The 22,458-nt window shown below is 34.8% G+C and overlaps 1 protein-coding gene across 5 annotated transcripts; it reads right to left on the bottom strand.

Annotated features, from left to right (window-relative positions):
- LOC105334685 (uncharacterized) lies at nucleotides 1-21,598 on the bottom strand. 5 transcript variants are annotated; one of them, XM_011438236.4, is made up of 3 exons: nucleotides 21,213-21,598; nucleotides 10,107-10,158; nucleotides 1-3,417 (listed from the first exon to the last, which is right to left on the bottom strand). In XM_011438236.4, exon 3 carries the CDS (start codon nucleotides 3,339-3,341, stop codon nucleotides 1,656-1,658), a length of 1,686 nt encoding a protein of 561 aa, XP_011436538.3. In that variant the 5' UTR covers nucleotides 3,342-3,417; nucleotides 10,107-10,158; nucleotides 21,213-21,598; the 3' UTR covers nucleotides 1-1,655. The 5 variants fall into 5 exon arrangements, with proteins under 5 accessions (XP_011436538.3, XP_065926491.1, XP_011436539.3 ...); XM_066070419.1 differs by lacking the exon at nucleotides 21,213-21,598 and adding an exon at nucleotides 12,912-13,349; XM_011438237.4 differs by lacking the exons at nucleotides 10,107-10,158; nucleotides 21,213-21,598 and adding an exon at nucleotides 8,654-9,090.
- Between the last annotated feature and the right edge of the window lie 860 nt (nucleotides 21,599-22,458).

The following is a 22,458-nucleotide window of genomic DNA, read 5'->3' as shown; positions in this document are numbered from 1 at the left end:
TTTCTTGTGTAACTTTTTTATTATTGAATATCAAAGAGGTTATAATAATCAATAACATTACAATGGGAGGCAATGTTTGTCTGACGAAGACAACCATTAATGAAATATTATATCAGTGTTGTAAATCGCGCCCCCTGGCGATGAACAGCAAAAAACAAGATCAGATAACAACGAATTGTATCATTATGATGAATAACAAGGCTGTTTAAAAAAGACATGTTTTGTTTTTAAAGACAATGAACATTGGGTTTACAGAGGGATGAATAAATAACTTCATTATTATCTCATTTAAATCCAAGTTAATTAAGATATCGGCAAATTGATTGAATCTTTAATGCTTATTTTTCTCAACGGTGATTACTAATAGGACTTTGTTTTTCTCTCTTTAAAAGTTTTCAACATGTAACGAGCAAAACTTGGTGTTTATTTAAATCATATTTTGATAGATGGTTTAATTAATTCTAATATAAAATGCATCAATAAGCCTTATGTAAATTCTTACATAAGCGATACGAGGTATATTATATAGCGTTTTAAAACTTTGGTTCGAATTCGATGTACAATTAAAGAAAATCATTAAAGATATATATCGTATACTTCTAAGCATTTAAAAATCTATTTACTGCGATGGACATTTTTAAAATCGTTTTCTCTCTTAAAAATAATTCGCATAACTTAATTAAAATCGAAGTTAAACAGTCCGAATAATAAAAATGTTTCAATCTTAGATTATTCATATCGATTTTAAAAATAATGCTTTTTTAAATTCTGGAATTTTTTTAAAATATAAAATACATGCACAAATATTATGGCCTGGAAGACATAAGTATGGTTGTTTTGAGAATGACTCTGCATAATAGTTCATATTGCTTATGTCTAAATATAGCTGTACATCAAGTGAGTTGAATTTGTGAATGAATGATATTTGTAAAACGAAATGCACTAAGAAACCATACACATACATACACAAAACCCATTTCCAATCTCTCTCTCTCTCTCTCTCTCTCTCTCTCTCTCTCTCTCTCTCTCTCTCTCATTTAAATGTAGAAATAACATAATAGTTCAGAGAGTCGCAAAGTTCAAAACGATGCAAAATGCTTAGCAGTTTGCACTTGTCAATAAGTATGGTCTTTTTGATTCAAGAGAATGTGAATGACTTTGCAAAATGGTTTTTGTGATAAGTCAACAATAGCACTATTAGCGTAAATATTACTAGTTTTATATCCTTTATTTTTTCGAACAAAAGATACATGTACACTGACTTCGATCTGTGTTCACGTGGCAAACTTTGTCGTTGTGCAGGGAATATACTTGTATTGCAAGGTTCCTATTTCCATCCCCTGATCACTTCTCCAAAGTAAACCGAAAATAAGAACTTTCTATCGAATAAACACACATTTTAAGCTTAATATGCACTGGAATTTCCTGCCAGGAATCCGGAAGCACTTTTCCGATAATAACTTCAGAGTCGATCCCACTGATCTTACAAGGAAACTTTCCGTAAATACGAAAATAAAAAGGGAAACCATTTCATTGATTCTCTTAACATACCGACCATCTTATGGTCTTAGGATCAGAAGCTAGGAATTCACAGTTGTTTTGAGCCACTAAACAGAAATTTCATTCCAAGTTTGTTTGTTGCTATTGTCGGCTAGTCACGCCGTAGTCTCGAACTGCTGTATCCTGTAGGCATCATGCAAGAGTTTGGCAACATTTCCGTTCGGAACGTGTGTGCGTCCGTTCGGAAGGTTTCCATTCGGAAGATGAGTTCTTCCGTTCGGAATCTGCTGGGTGTCACTAATTGTCTTATCGTGACCTTGGTATGTCTGAAGCTGTAGAGGCTGGCCGTTCGGAACACTGTTTAGCTTTGGGCCAGCGGAGAGCTGTCTTTTGAATGCTTGGCTTGTGTGGCCAATGTTGTTGTTGTTAATATGTCCATTCGGAATGTTTCCGTTGGGTGTTCCGTGAGAAGATGGTGAAGTGGGCTGAGACGATCGAGATGGATGCGTTCCGAATAGAACCCCGTGAGAACTCGGATAGATCGGCGTAGGTCTAGCGATTGCGCCGACATTGTCGAAGTGTACGGGGGCGCTGCCCGAACGGTTACCACTGAGGTGTACCGGATGATTGGTCGATGCTGGTTCCGTTTTTTCTCCAAGTTGCAGTCCAGACATCGAATGATGCTGCTGGTGAATGATGTTGGTAGAAGGTGGAGGCTGTCCGGAGGGATGCAGCTGCATCGGACGTCCGTTCGGGATGTTTCCATTAGGCGTCTGCTGCTGTGCTGTTTGAGTTCCGTTGTTGTTGCCATGGTGACCTCCCGCGTGAGATCGGTGGTGCACGCCGCCATTTTGTTGTCCGCTAGGTGGCTGGTATGGAGGAGGCGGGTAGTTTTCGAGGATGTAGGGAGGAATGTTTGGCGTTCTGTGTTCTCGAAGATGATTTGGGTTCATCGAGACACCTCGGACGTTATGCCCGTGCATAGCGAGTTGAGTATTGATGCTTTCGTAGCTCCGTCTGTCCGGAATGACCTCGTAATAGTTCTCCGATCCGCTTGACTGACTGTGACTGTACTGAGAATCCGAGTGCTCCCTGTCAGACAACGAAGGATTAACGTAAAATATATCCTGCGTCATCGTTGCTTGTGATGACGTCACTGAACCCCCCTTCTTTTTCTTGTTCTTTCTCCTTATTCTACCGAGAAAGAACAATACGGCAAACACCGTGGCGGTGATGGTGGACAAACCGCACAAAACACCCAAAACTACCACCACCACCAGATCCGGTTCAGATTTTATGAATTCCGGATAAATCGTTTTCGAAAGCGGATCTGCTTCGCACTTGCCGTAATGTCCTGTGACATTGAAGTAATAGTTCATGTTCAACATGCCTTGGTTCTGGGAAGCGCCACATCGACTGATTGCGAAATACCACGTACGCGGTCCGTTCGAATGCAACGTCCTGTCACCTGTGCATACGACAAGGTTCGTCCCTTCGCTGTCAGGGTATAGAACGCACCCTTTTGTCGCAGTCTTGGTGGACAAGGGAATGATTTGGTAATTGTCTTTAGGAAGCACATCCACGCGTTCTTGACACGACATGGATTCCGTTAGCTGTGAGATTTGATCGTCATAATAAATCAACAAGTTGGCGCAGCATTCTTTCTCTGGATACGTGATCTGGTATTCGACTCGAGCGTCGTTCGTTTGGAAGGTTTTCTGCAGCATGTACCCGTACCATTGCAGCCTCGTGTTGACTTGACCTTTGATGACGCACTGCTCCGCGGCGCACAGGGCGATGCAAATCACGCAGAAAACGAGAACAAAGCGTGAGGTCTCCATTTCCTAACCGGATGCAGAGTTCCTTTCACTTTCAACAGAATTTTTCAGGCTATGCAATCCACCCACCTCATGAGATCTGTAAAACAAATTATAAAAATCAATGTAAATGTGTGTACACAAATACTATCTTATTCTTTTTTCGGTCAAAAGAAAAAAAAAATAATACGAGTAGATTAGTCGTGAAAAGGGATCATAATTGTGATAAAATCTTACGGGCTTAATCTATTTTAATCCCTTATTAATTGCGGAGCTTAACGGACGATACAGGTATTTTTTTTTAAAGAGAAGGGAAAATATGACGGCATTTGTTTGTTGAGATAGATCTCCGGTAGTTTTATCCGATTACCAGAATTTTTCCCACACAAGTGTAATGAGCAAAAATAAGAGTTCGGACTAATCCGGAATTACGTGCCTCCATTCTATAGGTGACAGGCCCATGCCGTGTTAAATATGTGACGTAATCCCAAGTTATCTCTTTAGTCAGTGTTAGTGGTGTATAAGACATCGCAACGTTTTTTAAATCGCGTAACCCAAAAAATAATAATAACTTCGTTTTCATTCACAATACGGTAAGGCTTAAGAGACTCTCTGACACATCAAAAAGAGCTTAATCTGGGGTTTGGGGGAAGGATGTCATAAGCAAATTTTTTTTCTTCTAAATTTAGGCATTCCGTTGATTCGGTTACTACTTAACATAACCTCTGCTTCTATTCCTACTCATAATTTTTTATATCTGTGAAAAATTTAAAGATACTTACTTCTTTTTTTCAACTAAATATTCAAAAAGTGCCATAAAATTTTGAATTGAAAAGGAAGCACATTTCTAATAATAGGTTTTGGACTGTTTTACATGAAAATTGATGTTACAACTTTGGTAAAGAAATGTTAAAGTCAGAACTAAGTTTTACGAATTCAGAGAAATTTTCTCAACGGGATCCCCAAACCACTGTCTAAATTTCTAAATTTGCGCCCCCCCACACCGTTTCAGCTTAATGAATGTACATGCTTAAACGTTACTATTACTTCTCTCTGTAGATACATACATAGATATTGTCTTGTTCTAGGTCGGTCGTTTGTCAATGCCCGTTAATTACTCGTACTGTGATTGTCAGATAATTAATGACTGTCTATATACATGTACATGTTGCAGTTTAACCCCCTTAGGAATAAATATCTTTCGCCACGATTATCAAAATGCTCGTTATTTTATTTATATGAAAGATCTTATGTCTGAATACAATGCCTTTTTCTAAAAAACAAAAAAAAAAATTGTAAAATACCGTATCTTTCAGTTCAAAACAAATTAAAATTTCAGAGATTATTTGAAAAAATAATAAAGACATACAATATTAATGACATGTTACCTGTCTTTATAGAAACAAAAATCCGGTTCACAGTTTATAATGTAAATTAAAAGATGGAAAAGCAAACACAGCTCATGTACCTCCCAAAAAAGACGTCTTCACAGAAAATAACCAACTTCTAGAAGGTTACACAGACATCTTCACCGAATGATGATAAAAATAAAACAGGCGAGAAAGAGAGAATAGAAAAAAAAATAGATGTCAATAGGTCACGTGTGACCGATAAGTCGATGGAGTGTGACCAGTCTGGTTCCACATGGCTGAAGGGTCAGTCGAGTCACCGATCCATCACGTGGGTAATTTATGTGGACAGAGTCTAGTTGTCACAGAACAAAACATCCCCCCTCCTCACTAAAAAAAACATGGACCAATGAAGACCTCCTGCCATTACGGTGTATGGAGACAATTGACATCAAAACTAATGACCCAGATTGTTGTTTGCATCGTCTTAACATTTTACACGTTTGTCCATTGCGTAATAGGTAATAGAGCGAACAAAACCTTAGGATATACAGAAAACAGGAAATTTTATACTCTGTTATAAAATTTGAAAGGATATCTCTCTCTCTCTCTCTCTCTCTCAGAACACAAAAACCCTATGAATGCATTATAACATTGTCGTCGCTTGGAACCCCCCCCCCCCCAAAAAAAAAAAAAAAAAATTAAAAAATATGGACAAAATGGTTAATATGCCAATGTCATTCTTGCCCGCCGTTAGTTTTTTAACATAAAATTTTGTAGACAAAACTTGTTTCACAGCAGTGCATTCGTGACCTCTTACATATCAAGTACAACCAGTGGCTTCATTCAAAAGGGGCAGCGAAGCAGTCATAAGCGCATTAGATTGTAAACCCCTTTAAAAAGAAAAATAAGGAATTATAAACTTGGTCGGTATATTTAAAAAAAAAATATTTTTGACAGGTCTCATTCAGTGCAAATTTAGAATCCCTCCTATATTTAAGACATACAAAAGAATCTTGATATATATCTTTCTAATATGATCCTTATAATTTAGCTTTGCAAATAACACGCCGAGATATCGTTTTGACGGTTGTCATTAACTATGTTTAAAGGTTTCTTGAAATAAATAACAATTAATTCGTTACTTATTTACTTGAAGTATAATATTATGTAATTACTAGCTAAAAAACGAGACAAATATATACAGTTTATAGATTAGGGTTTTTAAATTTAATCCATTCGGCAGTAATTTATAAATGATAGCGCTTTATGCTCTTAAAATTCGCTTAATCAAATATTTCTTAGTCTTATCTATTAATTCTCCTATTTTGATAATTTGCAATAATATTGCCCCTTTTCTTAATTTCAATTAAAAATTTCAATAATTTCTGAGATTGGAGTGAAATTTAGCAAATGGATGTACAAGGATCGAATGGAAATGTTTTTAATAGCATTACTTAAAACAATTTTTTTTAAAATCTAAAGTAAAACAATCATCCTAAAATAAAATTTCACTATACCGTACGAACTGGTATAATCCGAATATCTCCACAGAATTTGACACTGGCAGTATTTTAAGCCTATCTCATTGTCAGCAGAGAGAGAAGAATATAAATTGGACTCATTGCAGAGAGCACTTTAGGAGGGAAGAAAAAGACGGCAGATAGGAATCGTTACCATAGTAACGCGGATTATTTTTCTAGGCGTTAGGTCACACTCTCCGGGAGAAAGTGAGGCGAGTAGCACTGGACATTTATGGCGGATTGACACACGAGCTTTGGGAGATGAAGGTTTTGCATGACAAACGTAATTAGTTTTTTCTCCTATAAATATATCTACATGTAATTCTGGGTGAATAATCCTCGGAGAATTACTTTTTATTACAGCTGTAAAGGTCTTGGGGGTTATGTATGTCATATTTTTGTATTAAACTCATTTTAAGTCTATTTTGAATTATTTTTTTGCCATTATATAATTCTACTGATACCAAAATTTCTCTTCTTTTTTTTAACTTAATGATATTTTAATGAAATTTTCAAGAAATTGGTAACTTCTTTTTAAAAGTTTATATACACAAAACATAATTTAGATAGCAGTTTATTTTATCTAATTTATTGCTTAATTTAACCAAAACAAGCCAATATTTCGTTTAATAAACAAAGAGAGAAAGAGGAGGGGGATAGAAAAAGATTAATGTTAAAGCTTTCATCCAGAAAGGTGCAAAACGTTTTGTGAAGAGTGAGAAACAACTCAAGCTCATAATGACCGGTAATGAGTTTGTTGTTGCCTCGGTCAGACCCTACCCCATTCACTGTTTATACCTGATAACACACGGACCTCGGTGAACGGGGTAAAGTGAGAGGGGAACCCAAGCGGTGTTTGTCGTTACATGGGGAGTTTGTTGATATAAGCGGCCCCGCTGAATACACACCGAGTTATATTGTCGTCTGCGTTGTATGTATACTTATAGATAAGAAAATTACATAAAGAAAGGGAGGTTGTAAACCAGCGATGGTTTTCTTAGAAGGGTAATGGAGGGGCTATATCTATGGACCCCCTCCTGTTTATGAACGCAATATGATACAGAGAAGGGACACGGTGATCCCAAGAACCCTTGAATCTCCACAACCCCCTTCTCCTTCCGCCTCTTCCACATCCGGCGATCACCGAAATAAAGAGAGGTACTCGAATAGCTGAACATATCTACCCTCAGGATACATGTTGGAGGGAAAAAGAGGTTTTAATTTATATAAGGAGAAACTCAAGCTATCTCTCTTATCCATCTGTATGCTTCCAAAATGTACATGACTGTATATATTTTCTCTATCACTCTTTGAAACAAAAAAAAAAATCTGTCATGATGATGATTATGATGATGATAAATTTGATGATAATTATGATGACGATGATGATGATTATTATTACTTATAATAAAACGGATTCATCTGAAGCCATAAACCGACAACGTCCTACTAAATCACAACAACAACTATTAACAAAGAAAAAACACGACCAAAAAAATGGCCATCTATACATGGCGAACCGGTTTGCTATAATCTATCTACATGTACAGAAGAATGACAGAACCGATCTCATTTCTCAAACAGATTCTGTCTTCTTTTCTTGTTGTAATTCTTTCTTAATATCCTCTCATGCATACAAACGAGCTATTATCAAAACCTAAACTTCCCAACAAAAGCCACATGAAAAACAGGGCCCCGCTTAATTGTTATTCAATCTCTGGACTGAATTCATGCCAGTCTGCATGCATAATTAATTAGTACACATCTATTGTATAAACGACTCTTAATGGTTCTAAAGATTTTATGTGGTTGCTTGTTTTCATTTTATTTTTGGCCATGGAAGGTTAAAGTTTTCAATCATTTTTTTTAAATCTATGATTACAATAATAAAGATTCACAAAATCGTTTCTCTCTCTCTCTCTCTCTCTCTCTCTCTCTCTCTCTCTCTCTCTCTCTCTCTCTCTCTCTCAAAGCATTTTTCAAAAGGATGTGTTGTGTCTGAACACAGTTTTGCTGACAGGGAACATCGCACAATGAGTGGACCACACAGCTCAGCCTCGATCGACCACTGTACACAGACACGGCATGTTTGCCAGAGCTTGTTAAAATGCTAACAAATCTTAGGAACATTCGAGGAGAAGAAAAATAACATGTTCTCGTTAGGTTTTCTTTTCGTTAACATTTATTCTTTTTTTGATTTAGAGAAAAAAGAAAAAAATTCATAAATTTCAATAGATAACATGAAACTGATATTTTTAAAGATTTTGATTTCTAAACAACGCCTATCTGTTAATAGAGTAGATCTAAAGAACTTTGACAGTACGAGTATCATAAAATGGTCTATTGCGAACTCTTCCAAGTCTACTTTTCATCAATTTAGAATTGAAATATGAGTGAATAAAACGAGCAAGACGATTTCATGGGTCATAAATATAGTTACATATTTTCAAAAAGCCACACCGACCTTGTTATTTCGACAAAATCCACACAGCTCATCAGCAAAAAAAATGAAATGGTTGACGTTTTTTGATGAATGCCTTTTCGGTTAAAAACAAAACGCACCACGCGGCAAAGCAAAATAGAAAAAATACTCCATAAACACATTCACTTCCTGCATAGAAGATGATAACAGTACATTCCAACGTGAAGAATTAATTTTCGTCAATCTCATAATTCACCATGCTGGTCCTCTATGGATGTATACATTGTATACAAAGACGGATCTAACTTCGAGCCGGGGAGAAAGATTGAGAACTCGAGAAAGAGACACAGAGACAAGGCCCAATCTCCCAATCGTGTGTGTGTCATGATTTCACTAATACATCTGCGATAACACTGAATTAATGAGCGCTTCGTTCACCTTTCTCCCGAGCCATTAAAATTCCGTTTGAATCAAGACAGAATTTTTACCTGTATGGAAGGTTTTGACAGCGCAAGGGGTCACAGATACGCTTTACCGATCAGGAGATGGGCGCATACCGAGTGAAGCTTTTGTTCGACACTGATCATTTACAAAGACAATTTAACGGTCGTGTGGTATGATAATGCGTATATATTCCTAATGTATCGATTTTTTTAAACATTAAATTCTACTTTTATAGTTTCTATATCATGAGCTGTACCTGGTACCTTGCAAATATTTTCACCCCTCTCTTTTCTGTTTGATTTCTCGGCATTACAAAAAAGCAACGCTAAGTGAATGAGATGCTAGTTGATTTTATGGCAAATAAGCGACAGAGTCGGCTATAGAAAACCTCAATTTAATGCTTCATGTCCCATAGGCAAAATATTTAGCGTTCCGCACCAAATGCGTTGATGGTATGTAGATATGGTTCCTATACTAAGCACTATACCCCCTTAAAACAACGTGTCAAAGCCGACAGTAATTGATACCTGGCGAAATCGAGACTCGTGGTAAAAACAAAAAACAAGAAGGGGGAAAAAGGGACATGCATACAAAAAAAAAAATCCTCGGTCTTCCCCAAAAGAAATATGATATTTTGCTGTTAAATTGCATTGGCTATCTGCGATAATAAGTGGTTTACAAGAACTGTCGAATGGATGTACGGGAAGAAAATCATTTAGTATTCATAACCTTTGTCTGTCAAAAATTACAAATTTATTTCAAAAATCGGTCCAATGAGTAGCAATATGCCAAATGAATGTAAAAGATAAATTTAGACGTATTACGTATCATAAATTTCCGTATTTAAATTAATAACGTCCGCATTAAGTCAAAAAATTTCTTAGATATTACCTAAACTATTTAAAACAAAACTATCATTTTGTTTTATATTATTTTTGTATATTATTTATAAAATGCAAACAATGCAAGCTCACGTGAAGTAGGCTATTCTTCAAGACAGCCCATTTTCCCTTCCAAAAAATTAAAATGCAAACAAACAAACAAATCTCACCTTTATATCATGACAATGTTAAGGATATCCTCTTCTAATATTTCTCATGGACCTGAAATTATTAAAATAAGAAAATTAGCATAATGCAAATAGAGTATATACGCTTTACAAACACGTTCACAACAACACATGGATTCACAACGATTATTATGAAAAGTCGCACTTTAATCGCCCTGGAAAAATATTTGAAACGATACTTATAGAAATGCTGGTGTATATCTTGGGATTTCGTTCTTTTCATTCATTCATTCATTCATGAGAGAGAGAACATGAAACTATATCACTTTTGATATTTGATATTAACTGGCTAGAAAACCCTGGACGTATTGATTACAATTATGTAATACAAAATCACAGAGGTGCCATATTAATTAGAGCATATCATATTACATACATGTACAAAAATGCACAAATGGGCTTCAAATCACATGTAGAATATCAACCTACAGTGTGTGACAAAAAAAATAAATTGACATCTAACGCATATAGTTAACGATGTAAGGTACATTCTTAAACTGTTTGCCTTTTACAGTATTACCTGGGGGTAATGAAATTACGGTAAGATTTATTTCATTACAGCTTCTATAAATAACTTGTACATGTAGGTTATATAAATGAAATGGGATATAGTTTTGTTTTAAATGCAAGGACATAAAAAATAGATTTATCACTATATCTGCAGTCAAAGTATATGTCATATAGGTTAGTCTCTGGTTTCTATATACGGGTTGTAACACGTAACAGAAATTTCACAAATCAATTTCAAATATTAAGCATTTATCATATAGCTTAGAAGCATCAGAAACGTAACTATATTTCCTTCTTTTTTGTAAAGATGTAAAATTACATAAATTAAACAAATAAATCATTAAACAAATTTCTTACTTCATCAGGCAGATATCAAATTTACACACATAAAGATACACACCATCACAAAAATCTAAGATAACTGGACATTGAAGTTAACATGTACAAGACAGAAATGCCACCTTTCACATATACCTATTAGCTTTCTAAACGTGTGCCTATCTTTTGTTTGTACAATAATTTAGCTTCTTGTTTACATGTTGATCGCGGTTAAGTCCCTTGTCAACACAGGCGGGCGGGATAATCCCCGAGGTAATCCGGTGGTTTATTGTTCGCTTAAACACACTATACTCGGAACACTTTTGTTTTCCTTTGGCACTACCGTGTCACCAATAAGTAAAAATATCGGACAAAAATAAAAGGCTAACTGTTGTTTTGTTATTTCTGTTTCACGATAACCGTTTTAACAGCTTGGAGGTTAATAGAAAATTTCAAAAGGGGAGTTAATTTCACTGGGATCACACACAAACACCCACGACATCCGTATACAAACATGTGAACAACGGACAAATTAGAGAGAATAGAATGCATGCAGGTGTCAAAAAGTCACTTCTTTAGAAATCCGCGATGAGGTGAAAATTTGGCATGTTGGCTAAAAAAATTATTTTTGTTGGTAATAATTTTTTTTTTTTTGAAGAGACTTTATTTGCCGTAGTTTCATCTTCACAACGTCAAGGTTTTGTGATTACGGAACTCCACACAAACAACTTGTGTAGAGTTCCGTAATCACAAAAACCTTGACGTTGTGAATATGCAGTAGTTTATGTCCCTCAATGGTTAATATACAATCACTGAAACTATTGATTAAAGTAAGCGCCCGTGTAAGTCTCAATCCTTAGTAGTTATATTATACGGCCATTTTTTTTAAAACCAGTACACAAAGTACATGTATGGATAAATTTTTTATTACACGAATTGATTTGAATCACTGAGTTCTTTAGTCGCTAATTGAGTAAAATTTCAAATATAACGCACGACAAATAAAGAAAGGCCAGGTAGAGAATCCCATGCATGATTGAATAATTATGTAGCGCTTAGTCCAAATTAAATTAATTAGATTCACTCATTATGAAGCAACAAAAAATCTTAATTAATGAGGACTATTGTTTCTCCACTTCCAAGAAACTTACACAGAAATAAAGTTGATACATATAGGCTATAGGTATCAGGTCATCTAAGTTATTTTCATATTAATTTATCTTGTTGGAAAAAATATTCAATCTTTTTTTACTTAAGCATTTTTTAAAGCATTAGCATATATGTAGATGCATATACCGTGATTAAATTCCGTTGAATGAACAATGGAGGCGCCTTATGTTATACACGTGTGTGTTTATAATTGTTTATCCTTAATCCCGACCAAATGCAAACATCCATTGACCCCATGCCTTTAGTTCTGATTAAACAAAGAGCAAAGCAAACATCCAATACATGTTGTAATCGAAAATTAATTATGACAGATTCGTTCCTTCTGCGCTAGTGAACATGGCGGAGGATGGAGCAGACGATAGTGTTGACACGTGACTGATAGTTTTACTAATGACCTGAACGGAACAGCTGGGATTCAGATGGTGAAGACACCGTCTGTTAGAGACGAGACTTACTTAATTTCCCATTCTCCCGACTTCACGCCTTTTTAGAGATTCCTTGTTTTTAAAACTGCGTGAAAGTCATTGAGATAATCACAAAACAGATTGTTGTTTTTTAAACTAAAGGACCGAACTGCTCATTACTGACAAAAATATACATGTATTACATATGCAATCTCTTTTTCAGGTACTTTTAGCCATCACGTTAAATTAATTTCAAGTACTTTTCTCTAGTTAATAATCCACCCACTGAAAAGATCCGTAATTTTCAACTGTCGTCAGCGATATCCCTCTCTTTAGACCAATGTTTAACGTATAGAATTCACTACAACTAATATTACACACTTACAACTTGACTGTGTGAGGAAAATATGGCTCGTCGACTATCTCTTAAAAGTTTCAAGTTTAAGATTCAAAAATCTCAAATGCAGCTATGTACACACGAGGTTGTCCAGAGGAAGAAAATCCAAGGTCAAAAGAAAAAAAAAACAAGGCAGAATCAGAGTACTGCACACCACACGAGCTCATCCGTCACGCTGTTCCGTGGTCCGCGAGTCTAACACAACAGATCCAAAAATCCTACATGGCGGTCAACTTACAATTTCGGGGTGGGTGCCTATTTAAACATGAAAAACCCTGGCCTCCAATTGCCATAGTCCACGGCATACGACCATTCATTAAGCTCCATTAAAGAGATGGCCGCCTTTTTCGTGGAGAGAAGATGCCCGGAGGTTATGCGGAACTCTCGACAAAGATTGTTTCTAAATCAATTAGCGTCCAGCACCTTGTTTACTATGCTAAACGCAGTGAATGAGGTGGGCATAAAAGCCGCAAATAGCCACACAATAGGTGTATTTGTTTAGAATTGATTTAGTTAGTCATAAGCTGGACAAAAGTTTGCCCTATTTACCCGATAAATCCCCTTTAATCTTGTCGCGAAGTCCGTGTCAATGTTTGATCTATACACATGTAGTTATTTGGTCGGGATCAATATGTAATAAATTGTAAAACCATTTCGCATTCCGTCTCTTTATACACACAAGACAGCTGTTATTGAAAAAAAAAGGTTTTATTCTGATTAGTGCAGCGGCGGACTAGCAAAGATGAAAGGAGGGGAAGATTTGCTGTAAATTTATCATCATCCGGTAAATTGAAAGAAAAAACACAATGGCGGGGATTCCGTTGTTTGCAGATAAATATCACTGTAATGCCGCCCATTTGATAGAGTGGTTGTATAATTAAAATCATTGATTAATGTTGCGTTATGAGATTTTTATGTTGAATAATTCAATATCTAAACTTCAATAGTATCATGCTCTTCCAATTTCAAAATGTTGTCCTCAAAACAATATTTAGCATGTATAATATGCAGTGTAATGATTCAAAAAGTTCCGAGAAAATAAAATACTTCTAGAGAATGTGCATGATTCCGTGTCTGTTTCAAATTGATAACATCATAATAAAGATTTAATAACTCTTGTTACAATGTAATATTGGATTTTGCCAATTGCATTTTGCGAAGCAAGAACATTAAAGTTTAGGAAGGAAATCTGCTGATGGTTAAAATTTGCTTGACCGTCTATCTTAAATTGCTTTGTAAAAAAAAGCATGCATTATCGTATAATAGATGAATATCAAACGCATCTTCTCGCGCCTATCTTGTAGAGGGCAAAAATTACGTAGCTGACTAAATGATTGATAAGTTAGGTCCCTTCTTTGGACCCCTTTTTAACATTCTTGAATGCCGATCCCGAGTTTTTTGACAGCACAAACTAGTCGCCCATCACCAACGTTCCGCATAAATTCACTTTGATTAAATCACAGACATCAGATCTAATTTAAGATAGTCCCGAGTGAGACGAGATCCGCAACCACACGCAAGAGAGAATGGTGATCTTCGTAACCCCTCGTCGGTTTACCTCGATCTTGACACGACTTCAATACCATTGTAAAAAAACACCACAGGCATCCGAAGGCCATAAATCATTGCTGCTATGAATGGGTGTAGTTTTACAGTATATACCTGTTGACTGGGGTTTACCTGTTGTGGAGTTCGGTTTATTAACCGACACCCGACGATTAAAGATGCATTTTAACGACAGTGAAAACCTAATAATCAACTGTTAAGAATGCACATTGTACGAACTTTTTCATTAGTGTTTATATAGAATGGGACTGGTGGCAAATTCATTTCGCATTTATTTAATATTAAGTTTATTTTGACTTAATCACGAAGAAGAAGATTCTGAAAGAAAATAATCTACTACTCCAACCCCATTCACAAAGCCCTAAAATTAGTGACTAACTCAAATTTCCTTAAAACAATAGTTTGGACCTTTTCAAATCTGGAATTCATTATTTTTTGTTGGGAACAAATATTTCAGACTTTGAAATAAGAGCCGAAGAGTAACACCCTCCCGTAAAAGTAACGTAAAACCTCTCTCTGTACCACGTGACCTATAAATCACGTCAATTACTTCCTACCAAAAAGACATTCGGTACGCAGGTGTCATCTTCTCAAGTAATCAAAGCGTTTTAAAGATCAAGACAAAATTAAAACCGCGTGATTCATTTGATCGAGATTTTTACGTCCGAATTTTCCCGCAACTCGGATTTCGGGAATATGATCCGTATTAGAAATACTGTTAATAATAGTGATTGTCTTACAATACACGTAATTATCATTTTGTAACGCGTTTCGATGTGTGGCCTTCGAGCTCGTCAAACTAAAGAAATCATCAGACACCAACTTTACGCGAAAAGCCGGCATTGTCTTTGATATCACTAGCGGTCATAATTAAGAACAGGTGTATGCGACGTTACTTAATTAAAATAAAATAGGGTAGAAGGAGTGATAGAAAAAGAGAAGAGTGTGTGTGTGTGTGTGTGTGTGAGAGAGAGAAAGAGAGAGAGAGAGAGAGAGAGAGAGAGAGAGAGAGAGAGAGAGAGAGAGAGAGAGAGAGAGAGAGAGAGAGCATACTTCACAATATATAAGTTCATCTATTTCCTTTTCTTATTTTTTGAAATAAAATTACGCGATACTAAAACAGAAACCGACAGGACAGCTTTATGCATCTTAATATAAAAAAAAATTACCCATACATAAAATGCGCTTAAAAGCCTGTATGATACAAAAGCGTCGGTCATTTTTATTATTTGTATAATTGACTGCACTTAGATGACCCTGTTTTCCCAGCCAGGTATATCGTTTTATCCTCACATTAATCCGGGTTCCATTTCCACGGTACGGCACATAAAATTTCCGTATTTAATTAACGCTCAGGTTCAGCCGAGTGTCAAATTAAGAATCAGAGGACATCGATTCGATCAGGATTTAGTCGAAGTCATCACGACACGAATAAGCCGGTCAGCAGGTTGTCTTTATGTGAACGTAGCCGGATGTGAGCAAATTGAAAAAAGGGAGATAAGCCAGTGCGATTGAGGGCATCAAAGCGACATATAGGCTGCACATATAGATAATTATAATAAAAAAGGAGATTTGGAATATTTATTTTGATGAATTTGGAGTGTTAGGATTATATTTATTGAAAGGTATTTACAAAAAAGTTTTTTTTTATTTCAGAAAAATCAATAATTCCTTCAGAAATATGTCAAAAGCAGACTTTAAAGCGAACACAGCGTGATAAAAAAAATTCTTGACAAGTGTTTTTATTGATCGGGTCTACACTCAAAGTCAATAAAAATTAATAACAGAAATCACATGTATTTTAAAATATCAACCAAACTCGAAGTGCATTCCTTTGATGCTTGGCTACGTCGCTTTATTAATCATCTCCCGGAGAATTTTTATCCCGGAGCGAGGATCGGGGGGATTTTAAATTTTAACACATTTCATTTTCTTCCGAGAAGTTGTCGCAGTGGTGATAAACATTATGCGCTAAGAGACTTAATAGTGTTAAGAGTTTTTTTCGTGCACTGTGACCCCCTTTTTCCGAGATAAATCTCGTGTAAATCTCGGAGGGCTCGAGAGCTAGAAACATTAGATAATGGAATTTCCTTAAGGAGATAAAATAAGTATATTAACAACTGGTTCCTCGAGTTATGAAGACTATTACGGATTATTTTTATCAGATTAAAAGAAACTTTCTCTGAGAAAACAGAAAGGCCCTTTTATCGATTACAAGAGTCTAATGATGTTCTAAACTTGTAGTTATAGACAAAAAGGAGGGGGTAAGAAATGAAAATGTGAGTGTATGTGTTCGGAGAGAGAGAGAGAGAGAGAGAGAGAGAGAGAGAGAGAGAGAGAGAGAGAGAGAGAGAGAGTATCCTGAAAACTTTGTAAAAGCAATCCCATCGTCTAGATTCACACACATTTGACCCTGGTATTCGTCTTCCAGATCGCAATTTGCTTCTCAACTCGCTTCGGTTACCTGGATGAAAGACTGCCTTTTTATTGTGGTAGGTTTATTTAAACATCTCAGTCCACATCGAACTGAGAAATATTTACTTACCAGCGCAGATCATTACGTAAGGGTGGGAAGCCTCATTTATTTTGTGCATGGACGCCTTTAGTACGATTTGTCACCGGTGGAGTGAAAAAGAGAAAAGCAAAATCTTGCGACTGAAGTTTTATTTTTGTAAATGAATGGAAATCCTTTTCATCACAACTACAGAAATAAATGGTCTATTGGTCTTTTTTATTTGAGAACACTTTCCTGTGTAGTTTTGTGTATATACATGTATGTACTATTAACGTATTCATTATTCATGAATCTTGTACCATTATTATCAAAACTCCTCTTTTGATCGGTTATGATGTTCGTTTTTATGTTTTTATTCCTTTATATCAAGATCAGAATTTGATATTTAAACCTGACAACGATCTAATTCTGCATAAAATTTTCATTAAGATCATCTCAAGATTAGAGAAATACGATCTGTATGCGACCCCAAAAAGGATAGCTTTCCTCTTTCGACCAAAAAAAAAATGGAAGCGGATATGCCGTAAACGGTAATCTTTGCACACAATGTCGTAAAATTTGATACGAATCTTTAACGGCAATTCAAAGCATGGCTGAATATATTTAGTTTTTGATGTATCTTCAGCATTGATAATAAAAATAGGGTTTACACACAGGTGAAACTTGTGTCCATATAATTTCCCCCAGTCGCCGACCTCGGATGACACGTTTATGGTCCTTTTATTACGGAATATTTCAAGTTAAACGACACCGATATCACCAGAAGCTTGTAGTCACCAGAGAGAGAGAGAGAGAGAGAGAGAGAGAGAGAGAGAGAGAGAGAGAGAGAGAGAGAGAGAGAGAGAGAGAGAGAGACTTTAATGAAAGCGAGAAGAAATGAGTAAGAATGTGTAAACTCTAATGAAATTAAGAAATAGAGAGAAAGAGAGAGTTGAGAGTAGCTATGTTCATATTGTTGCTATTGTTTGGTTTCATACAGACAGTAGTATTGCACCGGATAAGTCAGTTTTTTGTTGAAAGAACAACAATTTTGATTTTATAAATTATTTTTTGGAAGGAGGAGGAGGGGGGGGGGGGGGTTGTCTTTTTTTTTAAAATGAGAAAATATTTTTGTTAACGTGCTCGTTGATGCATGTAAGGAAACTTGCAGACACAGTGTAGCAGTTGTTATATTGTTGTTGTTGTATTGTAGTAGTTGTATTGACCATGCGGTAATTTGTACACTGTTTATTTCCTTCCATCAGACATAGCTTACATTCCTTAATCACAACAGAACAAGTTATTTATTTCCTGTTAAAATGAGGTTGTGCTATATTCAGGTCACGACAAAGGAAAACCTTGCGAAAAAAGTGGGTTTCAAAATAGATAAATAAATAAATAAATAAATAAATAAATAAAAATCCAAAATGAGAAGGAAAAAATTTCCAAAATATAATTTAAAAAAAAATTTGAGTCTAGAAATATCGAAATACAAAGTTTTAATTTTAGATTTCATCATGCACTTTGTCTTGAAAAGACAGTTGGATCTTGTTCTCAGGTATTTTCTAAACAATTCTCCTTTTTCAGTTTTGAAATTTATCAAGTTATGTAAATACTGAGTTCATGACTGCTCAAATAAGAAGTCATATCCAGAATAAAAAAAGAAGCATTTGAGTTCCTACACAACGAACCCAAAAATTGGCATTCACACCACCTCATATAAATTACCAGAAAGACATTTTTTTTTCTTAATTTGAAAGTTTTATTTTAAAATGAAAAATTCAAAATCAAAAGTAGGCACGGTTTTTACTATCAAATGTTTCAAAAAGTCTACAGTATTGAATTCTTTTTTGGGTGAATAATTGAAAAAAAGGTCAGAGGTTATCGGTGGGTACACCTAATCACCGATTAATGGGCCATAAGGCCGAGAGTTTAGGCGAGTAATTATCAGAGCTATGCAATAGTAGGCCGCTTTCCTTGACGGTCCTATCTGATTACTTTTTCTGTGGGTAGCACCTTGGGTAAACGATTAAGATAAACAGACTGTTGGCTTTGAAGTCGGACTTTGAAAATTAAAGAGGTTCTTTCTTTTACTTTTATTCAGTCCTTTTTTATATATCGTATGATAAAAAAAAAATAAGATAAAAATGTGAATTTGTAATTATGGGCAAATAAATTGTTTAATTAAAATTCTTAACAGGTTACTATTATTTTTTTGTTAGTTTTGAAACATATACATATTTAATGGGTAAAGTATAGGTATGGTTCAGATTCGGCCAATATACCTATTTCCATGTACTTAAATTATAAAGAATTATGTCTCATTTGCTTAAAATTTCATTAAAAATCTTTATTTTTTTTTAGAATTAGAGAAAGATATATACTATTTACTGTAAAAAATAAATGAATTTTGAACGTGGTCTTTAAGATTTTGTTGATGATTCTTATCTGTTAATTAAAATAAAGAAATCAATATCAGATCAATAAAAATTATAAGAATAAATGTTCGATCAATATATCAATACCTTAAAAAGGAAAATAGTTTAAGCAATTGATTGGTTTTTTTTTTCAAATTCTCTTCATAAAACTAGAAAAAATAGAGAAGTCACTTCTCTATTTTTTCTTCTTTTTCTTTTTCTTCTTTTTCCTTCTTTACTTGGAGATCTTGAAAAAGGACTCTCTCTCTCTCTCTCTCTCTCTCTCTCTCTCTCTCTCTCTCTCTCTCTCTCTCTCTCTCTCTCTGTGCTACACTTTCCCATGACACCAATGGTCCCTAACGCCCTTCAAACACTTTAAAACAACACGAAAACCCTTTACAACACAACTATGACCGACCGAAAGCGAGGAGATTAAGACACTCAAAGTTTTAAATCAAACAAAAACATTTCAACAATGCTTTTCATAACTCATAATGCGATCGATATTAGCATGATAGAACAGACCTCCTGAAAAAACCTTAAAGTATGTTAGGGGTAAAATGGAAATCGACATTCCAACGTGATTAGGTAAAAATAAGTACTTGTGGCAGATGGAAAGTGAATTTAAAGTGAATTTAACACGATTAAATAAGCTAGTGAAATTATGTTTAAACATTCCAAAAAACTACTCATTTATTCATTTTGCAAAATGTGAGGTGGCAATTGTAATTTTAGAAACAAAAAATGATATAAGCATTTACAATAGGACAAAATAAAAAATTGTTAAAAGTTCAGAAGGAAACATAACAACGTTTGAATATATATTTAATAGGGTATATATGCAAGGTGTAGTTTTGATGATTATTTTGTGAATTTTAGGAATATAAATAAAACAAATTGATAGGTCAACGACCATAAACTGATGTGAAAGAAATGAAATTATGGTGTTTTTTAATTTGAATATTTGAGGTACAAATCATAATTTAAAAACTGTCGAAACTCTGACAAGGATTATTTAAGAATTAAACAAAAAATTGAACTTTTTTTTACTTCGAAAATACATAAATACATGTACATCCATAAAACATTGAAATAAAAACATCCCAGTAAGAATAAAAAAAAATACATACATCTAAAAATATGGGTTTTTTTCAGATTCTATATTTTGTTTTTATATTTCTCATTAGTTTTCATTTTGAAACCGAAAAAAAAAGTCTGACAATTTCTTTTTTTACAGATGTCGCGTCATTGCAATGGCCTTATAAATTCTTAAAGCCAGACTTTTTTCTTCTTTTTTAAAAGGAATTCCACTTGTCAATGGCTTTATACATTCTTAAAGCCACACTTTTTTTCTTCTTTTGACAAGAATTTTATTAATTTGATTTCTGACAAATATTAGGAACACTTGACAAATTATTTAAAAGGGCCCAAGTATTTGATATCAACACTTTTGAGCTACATACATATGTCGAATATCTCCGTATTCATATGTTTTTAATTAATTCAATAGAAACTGTTTTATTTTTCAATTAATGTATAAACAAATAACACCGGTACGATGTTGGTTTAAAGCGAAAGGTAATACTTTTTTATCATAGTTATATATCAGGTATTCATACACAATAAATTCTTTATGATCGTGTACTATATTTACAATGACATTCTTAGGAGCCCATTATTTGCACCGACATGATAAAAAGAGAGACACATATAACTTAATCTCTCTCTCTCTCTCTCTCTCTCTCTCTCTCTCTCTCTCTCTCTCTCTCTCTCTCTCTCAGAGTAAATTCTATACTACTAGAAATACGGTACCTTAAAGGTGTTCTAAATCCAGGTGTATTTTTTACATCTCCAAACCACTGAGCAGAATATGTCCCTTCTCTAGTTCTCTATTCAGACGAGATCTCTATTCCCGATAATTACGTTGTATCTAATCCAAACACATATTGCTCAAAATCAGTGTCAGTATAGAACTTTTCTTTTCTACCGAAACTACCCTCAAAATATGTTCGAAAAAAATCACCAAAAATCCCTTCCCAGTCAAAGAAACATTTTTTTGTCAACAAATATTTTTTAAAAAATGTCTCCTCAAGGACAGACTTCTTTCTCACAAAAAAATACAGTCCACCGCCGTCGCGGTGTTTGACGGATTTTAATGAACTACATACAACCTAATGCCGGGCAGACGACACATTCTATTTACACACTAATCCAAGATGGCGCTCAGTACGTGCCTTTGAAATGTCGCAAAGCGAGACGAGAATTTTATTGAACAAAAAAAAAAAAAACGGGGGGTGACTGAGGTATTTTAATGTTTCTAGGCGCATCTCGAGTTCTTTTTTGTTGTTGTTGTGAAAGTCAGATGGGGTATTTGAAAAAAAGAAAAGCAATGAGTGTTGTACACTTTGCATGTATAATTATGTTTAACGTTAAACACCCCTTGTTTAATGTACACTTGCAGCTGTTTACAAGATTTTAATAAGAATACATTTTTTAAAGCTTTTGTGTGTGTGTGTGTGTTCAAATTGACCTATGAGAACTTGGACCTATTTTGCCGTAGGATCTTGTCCTTTAAGAGACTGAATAGCTTTTTTATGTTCAACTTTTTACAGCGGCTTGTCAAACTGTTTTTTAAAACATTAAATAGAGATATTTGACTTCAATTAACGGAATGTCAGATTGAAGAACTTTCTTTATAATGATTTTTTTTTTCAAGTTGCATGTGATGTCTTCTTTGATAAGAGTCGTGTCAACTCGATGTACACTGACATGCAAAATAAATGCGCGGGTCTTTATCTTTGTATACTTTTCCCCTTCTATCAAACAAATACAACCGTCAAAGAACATATAATGTACCAATTCAATGTTCAAGTGTAAGAAAATCGGCATGCTATAATGTTGGCCATCAATACATCTATTTTTAGAAGAAGCATTAACTGAAAATACCTCAGATTATAGCAATGGCAGAGACATCAAAGCAACAAAACTAAAATAAAAATGTTTAGTAATGCAGCAAAATATCATCATTATTACTTATAACTACATTTTAATTTATTAT

The sequence above is a fragment of the Magallana gigas genome, chromosome 1 (genome assembly GCF_963853765.1).
Source record: "Magallana gigas chromosome 1, xbMagGiga1.1, whole genome shotgun sequence".
Lineage (NCBI taxonomy): Eukaryota > Metazoa > Mollusca > Bivalvia > Ostreida > Ostreidae > Magallana > Magallana gigas.
Note: the sequence above shows the minus strand (reverse complement) of the source record. Positions and strands in the feature narration are given on the sequence as shown.